Below are 9,916 nucleotides of genomic sequence, written 5' to 3'. Positions count from 1 at the left end.
GATGCCCATGTTCATCACTTTGGCTCTTATACTATACTTAATTAGTTTAGCCCAATAAGAAACACTTTACTTACACTCTCATTGTAAACATAAACATCATATTGTACTAGATGCTTTACTAGTTTTCTTCTTATCATATCATCCTCTCTTTGTGTAACATTCCACACAGAATGTCTTCTGACCCAACACATCTTTTCTTGAAAGATGTCAAATCTTACTGCACGATAATGCTCAGAAGAAAATTAAAATATTTGTCGTAAGCATTCTGTAATATTTTGTAAGTATGTCTAACGCTGCAGCAAACCAGTCTTACTTTTTGTCTGGTTACATCACCTGTTCATTGTTCCCTCCTTCGCCTTAGCCAAGTTCAATTTTTTTCATGGAAAATGTTCTTTACAGAATAGTAATTTTAGGAAACTGGATTGTAACAATTTCTTGTTACACTCTCACTATTGTTGATTACTACTTTCAGCATGAATTTGATATTAAACAATGGGAAGTCCATTATGGAATAACAACAATATGGAAAAGATAAGAGTGTGCTCACTATATAGAGGAGGCATTGAGCACAGACAGAGACAATGAATACAACTGCTAAAATATTAAAGCTTTCGGACAAAGACCTTCTTCTGAAGTAAAAACCACTTCCACATTCACAAAAGCACAGCAATCCTTCCTTTCCATATTGTTGTTGAACTTTATAAAAGAATATTAATTACAGTGACACTCTAGGATTTAGGCAAGCAAGAAACATTTCACTTGGCATTTGGTACTTGCACAATCCTCAGAACATATAAATCCACGAAGCTTAGAGAAAATTAATAGATATTTGTTCATAAATATGTGATAAACTGATGTCAAAGACAACTGTCATTGAGGAAATAAGTTTAAAATTGTTTGTTTGTATTTATAACAATGGAACATAGGCTATACATCTTAAACAGCAAGTGTGAAAAGACCACGTATTCCAAAACATTTCTCTAATGAAACATGTCCTATACAAATATGTCACAAATATTACTTGACAGGAGAGCCTTCAGAGAAAGCACATTAAAACAGAAACAAATGATTACAACTTACAATCATTTACAAAAATATTGATCTGAAAAATTCACTTGTTAACAAAGAATGAAAAATTCACTCGGTAACAAAGAAAATGTTTCACTTTGAATAACTAGTGTACAGTAAAAATATAAAATAAATAACTTGATGGCAAAATCCCTGAAAATTATTTTAACTTCTCACTTTCTTCCAGTTTCTTAGCATAATCTTTCAGTTTCTCCTCTAACTCAGTACCTTCATAGAGCATTTGTTGCTTCATAGCGTATTTAAGTTTCTGATATTCAAATTTCTGTTTTGACCAATTTAACCGGCAGTAAATCCTGAAAAAAAAAAAAAAAAAAAAAAAAAAAAAAAAAAAAAAAAAAAAAAAAAAAAAACATTCCTTTAATATTAGCCACAAAAGCTTAAAGTACAAAGGGATTGCCTTGTATCCTCTAAAACTGAAATGATAACGACAGATAGATTTATCAATAAATTATGATTGTGGTGACATTGCATAAATTGTATACTTGTTTACATTCAATTCAAGAACATTTATTGCAAAGAATGAAAAAGATTTGTAGTGTGTGTGTGTGTGTGTGTGTGTGTGTGTGTGAAGCTTTGTCTGGTTATATTCATTGATGTAAAGATGGTGAATTATTATGAATAAATTGAAAATGTTGCTGAGTTTCTACTCAGTGTCTTCCTTCTGAGCGCTCTCTCTCTCTCTCTCTCTCTCTCTCTCTCTCTCTCTCTCTCTCTCTCTCTCTCTCTCTCTCTCTCTCTCACACGCGCGCGCACACACACACACACACACACACACACACACACACACACACACACAGAGAGAGAGAGAGAGAGAGAGAGAGAGAGAGAGAGAGAGAGATATGATAGATTATATAACAATTGATGTATGTATGTATATATATCTAAAAACAAAGATGATGTGACTTACCAAATGAAAGTGCTGGCAGGTCGACAGCCACACAAACAAACACAAACATACACACAAAATTCAAGCTTTCGCAACAAACTGTTGCCTCATCAGGAAAGAGGGAAGGAGAGGGAAAGACGAAAGGATGTGGGTTTTAAGGGAGAGGGTAGGGAGTCATTCCAATCCCGGGAGCGGAAGGACTTACCTTAGGGGGGGAAAAAAGGACGGGTATACACTCGCACACACACACACATATCCATCCACATATATATATATATATATATATATATATATATATATATATATATATATATATATATATATATATATATAAAATAGAGGGAAACATTCCACGTGGGAAAAATATATCTAAAAACACAGATGATGTGACTTACCGAACGAAAGTGCTGGCAGGTCGATAGACACACAAACATACATTCAAGCTTGAATTTCGTGTGTATGTTTGTGTTTGTTTGACCGATTTCAACCAAACTTGTTACACATCTCATATACTTTCTGACAGGAGGAGTTGGACTAGTGGAAGTTGAATAAATACATACCCAGGCAATTCAGTTAGTGTATTTCCAACTACCTTGGCCTGTGCTGCAGCCTGATTGGAGGGAGGGGATGTGATGGGTGGTATCAGTGAGAGGAGAAAGGAGATTGGGAAGAAGGTAAGTGAGGGGTGGAGGGAAACATGACTGCTGGCTGGAAGACTGTGGCAGCAGTGATGCCACTCTTGACACACACAGGGAGTGTTTCTTGTGACATATGATGTAGTTCATAGGTGTTCAGAGGCTGTCTCCATGATGCAGTGAATACACGAAAGTATTTGTGGCCATGGAGCTCACAACTCATACTGTTGTTGATTATGGACATCAATTCCAAATCGAATGAAAGTTTAACTATTCAATACCTAGTATGTGATGGACAGTTGTTTCATGGTGTAGCGCTTTGCATTTTCATCAGTGTATGTCAAGTGAGGTGCTGCAGTGGATAAGAAAATGACTTCAAACTCGAGAGCAGATGCCTTAAAATCTTTCTCCAGTCACGCTGCTCATTGTTTTTCCCTAAATAATTTTAAATTATTGCTGCAATGGGGCCACAACTGATTACCTCCACAATCCATGTTCACATCAACAATAGCTTAATGTCTGATGATGTCAATGTCAATAGGCTGGTAACTTTCCTTTCCATCTGCAGACCAGAATGTAGCTTCATACAGACACAGCAGATGAGGATATGGTCCACTATATGTTGCAGCATGAAACATAGGTCACCGGCTATGACTTTCTTTCATATAAATTAATGTTATTAGACCACTACAAGTAATGGGTTAAGCCATAGTAGTCAGAGGTGTACAAATTTCCCTTGCAGCCTGCTTGCCCCTAGCACCTCTGCAACCATTCATGCAGGTCAGCCTGCCGCGATGTAAACACAAGAGTGTGCGTGTACTGAGGCATAGTGGGCAATGCGGGCGATACGGGCTCCCGCAAGCCCGGGCTACCTGGGTTCCCGCAAGCCTGCCAAACTTCACAGGACCCGCTCAGCTTGCTGCGCCTGACAACAGGTTGCGCTGTCAAGCTACCGTGACTAGAGTAGCCAGGTAGTTAGCCTGCAGTTCATTTATCGCAACGGTGGAGGCAGCACAATGAATAGGTCGAACTTTAGTGAGACTGAAAAAAAATTGACAACTGGCGAATACATGTGCCGCATGGGAAACGTTTTCGTGTGTTTATGAGGCCGCTTCAAATAAATCGGTAGGTGTGTCTCAATGCAAACTATGTAAAAAGCTCTTAAGTACTTATTCGGGAACCTCGAGTATGTTACGACATGTGTGCAAATTTGACAAGCAGTTCCCTCACTCCGTAAATATCTTGAAAGAGGACAAAGATTTAGTGGCCGAAAAGTGCGTCGAAATGTGTGCTAAGGTTGGTTGGTTGGTTGGTTGGTTTGGGGGATTAAAGGGACCAGACTGCCATGGTCATCGGTCCCTTTTTCCAAGACAAAGAACACCCACAGAGAATAAAAACAAGGAACAGAAGAGATCACAGACGATACAGAACAAGAGAAACTGAGACAAGGACAAGACAAAACGAACTAAAACCACACAGAGTGTGACGGTGGTTGGCCGACCATAGAAATAAATAAGGAAAAGCCAACCACTTAGAAACACATTAAAAAATCAGTGTAAAATCATAGGCCAAAGGCCAGAATCAACACAAAACGATAAAATAAAACAGAAACACTCAGAGTAAATGATAAAATCCCCCTGCCCGAATAAAACGTAAAACTAAGTCAGCCATAGTGGAGTCGTCTGTTAAAAGGGCAGGGAGCGTAGCAGGCAGCGCAAATGTCTGCCTGACCACAGCTAAAAGGGGGCAGGCCAGCAAAATGTGGGCCACTGTCAAAGCTGCCCCACAGCGACACAGAGGAGGGTCCTCCCGGCGCAGTAAATAACTGTGTGTCAGCCGGGAGTGGCCAATGCGGAGCCGGCAAAGAACTACTGAGTCCCTGCGAGTGGCTCGCAGGGATGACCGCCACACAGCCGTCGTCTCCTTGACAGCACGGAGTTTATTGGACATTGTCAGTTCGCGCCATTCATCGTCCCATAGCGCCAAGATCTTGCGGCGGTAGACTGCCCGCAAATCAGTCTCTGGGAGGCCAAGGTCCAGAGATGGCTTGCTGGTGGCCTCTTTCGCCAGGCGGTCAACATGTTCGTTACCCGGGATACCGACATGACCGGGGGTCCACACAAAGACCACAGAGCGGCCGCAACAGGCAAGAGTATGCAGAGACTCGTGGATAGCCATCACCAGACGAGAACGAGGGAAACACTGGTCGAGAGCTCGTAAACCGCTCAGGGAATCGCTACAGATAACGAAGGACTCACCTGAGCAGGAGCGGATATACTCTAGGGCACGAAAGATGGCGACCAATTCAGCAGTGTAAACGCTGCAGCCAGCCGCCAAGGACCGTTGTTCAGAATGGTCCCCTAGAGTTAGCGCATACCCGACACGACCAGCAACCATCGAACCGTCGGTGTAAACAATTCCAGAGCCCTGATACGTGGCAAGGATGGAATAAAAGCGGCGGCGGAAGGCCTCTGGAGGGACCGGGTCCTTCGAGCCCTGTGCCAAGTCGAGCCGAAGGCAAGGGCGAGGAACACACCACGGGGGTGTACGCAGAGGCGCCTGGAAAGGAGGCGGAACAGGGAAAAACCCAAGCCGGCAGAGAAGCTCCTTGACGCGTACGGCGATCGGACAACCCGACCGGGGCCGACGGTCCGGCAGATGGACGACCGACAGTGGGAACAGGACACGGTAATTTGGATGCCCGGGCAAACTAAAAACATGGGCAGCATAAGCAGCCAGTAATTGTTGGCGTCGTACCCGCAGTGGATGTACACCTGCCTCCACTAGTACGCTGTCCACAGGGCTGGTGCGGAAAGCACCAGTGGCAAGGCGTATCCCGCTGTGGAGAATCGGGTCCAGCACCCGTAACGCAGATGGGGATGCTGAGCCATAAGCCGGGCTCCCATAATCCAGACGGGACTGGATTAACGCCTGGTAGAGCCGCAACAGTGTAGAGCGGTCGGCGCCCCAGCGGGTGTTGCTCAAGCATCTCAGAGCGTTTAGATGCCGCCAACACGTCTGTTTCAGCTGCCGGATATGAGGCAGCCAAGTCAACCGGGCATCGAAAACCACCCCCAAAAACCTGTGGGTCTCCACCACAGCAAGGAGTTCGTCGGCAAGATAAAGCCGCGGCTCAGGATGGACTGTTCGGCGCCGGCAGAAATGCATAACGCAGGTCTTGGCTGCCGAAAACTGAAACCCATGCGCTACAGCCCAAGACTGCGCCTTACGGATAGCGCCCTGTAGCTGACGTTCAACAGCTGCAATGCCAGTAGAGCTGTAATAAAGGCAGAAGTCATCAGCATACAGGGAAGCGGAGACAGAAGTTCCCACGGCCGCAGCAAGCCCGTTAATGGCTATTAAAAACAGACAGACACTTAAAACAGAGCCCTGTGGCACACCGTTCTCCTGGACGTGGGAGGAACTATACGAGGCCGCGACTTGCACGCGGAAGGTACGACACGACAGAAAATTGCGAATAAAAATCGGCAGAGGACCCCGAAGACCCCATCCATGAAGCGTAGAAAGAATGTGATGACGCCATGTCGTATCGTACGCCTTCCGCATGTCGAAAAAGACAGCGACCAGGTGCTGACGGCGGGCAAAAGCAGTACGGATGGCAGACTCCAGACTCACCAGATTGTCGGTGGCGGAGCGGCCTTTACGGAACCCACCCTGAGACGGAGCCAGAAGGCCCCGATACTCCAGTACCCAATGCAAGCGCCGGCTCACCATCCGTTCAAGCAACTTACAAAGAACGTTGGTGAGGCTAATGGGACGGTAGCTGTCCACCTCCAGAGGGGTCTTCCCAGGTTTCAAAACGGGGATGACAATGCCTTCCCGCCATTGCGACGGAAACTCCCCCTCGACCCAAAGACGGTTGTAAAGATCAAGAAGGCGCCGCTGGCAGTCCACTGAAAGGTGTTTCAGCATCTGACAGTGGATGCCATCTGGCCCAGGAGCGGTATCAGGGCAAGCAGCTAGGGCACTGCGAAATTCCCACTCACTGAATGGAGCATTGTAAGATTCCGGGTGGTTGCTGCGAAACGAAAGGCTCCGACGTTCCAGCCGCTCTTTAATGGAGCGGAAGGCCTGGGGGTAATTCGCAGAAGCGGAACTCATAGCAAAATGCTCTGCTAAGCGATTTGCAATGACGTCGGTGTCGGTACAAACGGCGCCATTCAGTGAGAGCGCAGGGACGCTGGCAGGGGTCCGACAGCCGTAGACGAGTCGAATCTTGGCCCAGACCTGCGAGGGAGTGACATGGAGGCCAATGGTGGACACATACCGCTCCCAGCACTCCTTCTTGCCTTGGCGGATAAGGAGGCGGGCCCGCGCACGCAGCCGTTTGAAGGCGATAAGGTGGGCTAAGGAGGGATGTCGCTTGTGACGCTGGAGCGCCCGCCGGCGATCTTCAATCGCTTCAGCGATCTCAGGCGACCACCAAGGCACAGCCTTCCGCCGAGCGGACCCAGAAGAACGGGGAATGGCAGATTCGGCGGCAGTAACGATGCCGGTGGTGACAGATTGAACCACCGCATCAATGTCATCAGTAGAGAGAGGCTCAAAAGCGGCAGTGGAGGAGAACAAATCCCAGTCAGCCTTATTCATAGCCCATCTGCTAGGGCGCCCAGAAGAGTGACGCTGTGGTAGTGACAAAAATAGCGGAAAGTGGTCACTACCGCACAGGTCGTCATGCACACTCCATTGCACAGAAGGTAAGAGGCTATGGCTACAGATGGAAAGGTCAATGGCGGAGTAGGTGCCATGCGCCACACTGAAGTGTGTGAAGGCGCCATCATTTAACAGCGAGAGATCGAGCTGCGACAACAAATGTTCAACGATGGCGCCTCGACCTGTGGCCACTGACCCACCCCACAGAGGGTTATGGGCATTGAAGTCGCCCAATAGCAAGAAAGGTGGCGGCAATTGGGCGACCAGGGCAGCCAGGACATGCTGTGAGACATCACCATCCGGTGGAATGTAAAGACTGCAGACGGTAACAGCCTGTGGCGTCCATACACGTACAGCGACAGCCTCCAAAGGCGTCTGGAGAGGGACAGACTCGCTGTGCAGAGTGTGAAGGACATATATGCAGACGCCACCAGACACCCTTTCATAAGCTGCTCGGTTCTTGTAATAACCCCGATAGCCACGGAGGGCGGGGGTTCGCATCGCTGGAAACCAAGTTTCCTGGAGAGCAATGCCGAAGAAAGGGCGAAGGCTGAGAAGTTGGCGGAGCTCAGCTAAATGGTGGAAAAAACCGCCGCAGTTCCACTGGAGGATGGTATTGTCCATGGCTGAGAAAGGCGTGAAAGGACTAGGAAGGCAATTTACGCCGCTTGTTCACTCACTGCCACCGATTCAGTATCCGTACGAGAGGCATCCATGGCGTCTGAGGGACCAGCGAGATCAAGGTCCTCAGCGGACGCTAGAATCTCGACTTCATCCTCAGACGCAGAGCGCGAAATGTGCGGTGGGGTTGGTGCCACCGCAAGTTCTTTGGCCTTAGAGGTCTTTCTCTTGGACTTCTCTCACTGAACCTTGGGTTTCACCGGCTGGGAAGGCTTCACCGATTCAGTCTCCGGGACAGAGGAGGATCGTGAAGCCCTACGCCCGGCCGCTGGTGAGGACTTATGCCACTGGTGGCCGTCATCCTTCCCGCTGGTGGAACCCTGGGAAGGGAGGGTCCCAAGGGAACTCTTACGGGCGAGAGTAGTCTAAGAAGTTAGACGCTTCTCCGGCTGAGAAGCGGGGACGGACGTCCCCGATGGGTGGGAGGAGGTTGCTCCTGAGGTAGGTGGTGCAGGAGCAACCTGTTGGGTAGAGCCCCCCACGGGCAAGGGGGCAGGAGGAGTCTTACTGCTTATCGAGCTGGCTGGAAGTCTTGAAACTGATGGAGCTAGCACAGTTGTTGTAGCAGCTGCATAAGATGATGTCATTCTCACAGGATGGAGTCTGTCATATTTCCGTTTGGCCTCAGTATAGGTCAGCCGGTCCAGGGTCTTATATTCCATGATTTTGCGCTCTTTCTGAAAGACTTTGCAGTCAGGCGAGCAAGGTGAATGGTGCTCCCCGCAGTTGACGCAGATGGGAGGCGGGGCACATGGAGTATCGGGATGAGATGGGCGTCCGCAATCGCGACATGTGAGGCTGGAAGTGCAGCGGGAAGACATATGGCCGAACTTCCAGCACTTGAAGCACCGCATCGGGGGAGGGATATAGGGCTTGACGTCACATCAGTAGACCATCACCTTGACCTTTTCCGGTAACGTATCACCCTCGAAGGCCAAGATGAAGGCACCGGTAGCAACCTGATTGTCCCTCGGACCCCGATGAACGCGCCGGACGAAATGAACACCTCTACGTTCTAAGTTGGCGCGCAGCTCGTCATCAGACTGCAAAAGGAGATCCCTATGGAAAATAACACCCTGGACCATATTTAAACTCTTATGTGGTGTAATAGAAACGTTAACATCCCCCAACTTGTCACAAGCAAGTAACCTGCGGGACTGGGCGGAGGATGCCGTTTGTATCAGTACTGACCCAGAGCGCATTTTAGACAAGCCCTCCACCTCCCCAAACTTGTCCTCTAAATGCTCGACGAAGAACTGAGGCTTTGTGGAGAGAAAAGACTCCCCATCAGCTCTCGTGCAAACTAAGAATCGGGGCGAATAACTGTTACCTCCATCCTGAGACTTACGCTCTTCCCACGGCGTGGCCAGGGAGGGGAACATTTTCGGATCGTACTTCTGAGCATTAAATTGAGCCCGAGAACGCTTAGAGACTGCTGGCGGCTGGCCGCCAGCGAGAGATTATGTACCACGCTTCATTGCGGGTCATCCGCCCTGATGCCACCTACTCCGACCAAGGGCCCTCCCCACGGGCGCCACCCAGCCACAGCAATAGCCACCTGGCACGATGGCCATTGCCGGGAGTCCTGATGCCCCAGAGAGATGGGCATCTACTCCTTGGCATACGTGGGGAGTGAACGGCGCAGGCATCAGTAGAGCGATCCCTGTGTTGTCAGGGGGCTACAACCAAGAGGGTACATGGCGGCCCCACCACAACGGACTGGCTACCGCGCTGGATGTTAGGTGACATGTGGTCCATGGGCGTCGTCAGTGCAGAAAATGGCCCTGCACAGTGCTTGGCAGAAAGTGCACGCAGGGGCGCATCGATGCCCAAGAGATGGAAAGCGGGCAAGACTGCAATGCAACGACGAATAAGATGGCGAAAGTTCTCAACACAACACGGACACAATGCACCAAGTAAGGCGCCCTTCCCCAATCGGCTCGCTCTTTGG

General features: G+C 48.6%; 1 protein-coding gene across 1 annotated transcript in view; it reads right to left on the bottom strand.

Annotated features, from left to right (window-relative positions):
• Nucleotides 1–882: 882 nt before the first annotated feature.
• Nucleotides 883–9,916, bottom strand: part of LOC126416791 (cytochrome c oxidase assembly protein COX20, mitochondrial) — a 56,739-nt gene continuing 47,705 nt past the window's right edge. The window contains exon 3 of the mRNA XM_050084659.1: nt 883–1,382. Within this exon, the coding sequence (XP_049940616.1) occupies nt 1,229–1,382 (154 nt within the window). The 3' untranslated portion in view covers nt 883–1,228. The remainder of the gene's footprint in view (nt 1,383–9,916) is intronic.

The sequence above is a fragment of the Schistocerca serialis genome, chromosome 8 (assembly GCF_023864345.2).
Source record: "Schistocerca serialis cubense isolate TAMUIC-IGC-003099 chromosome 8, iqSchSeri2.2, whole genome shotgun sequence".
Taxonomy (NCBI): Eukaryota; Metazoa; Arthropoda; class Insecta; order Orthoptera; family Acrididae; genus Schistocerca; species Schistocerca serialis.
This window is presented reverse-complemented; position numbering and strand designations above follow the sequence as displayed.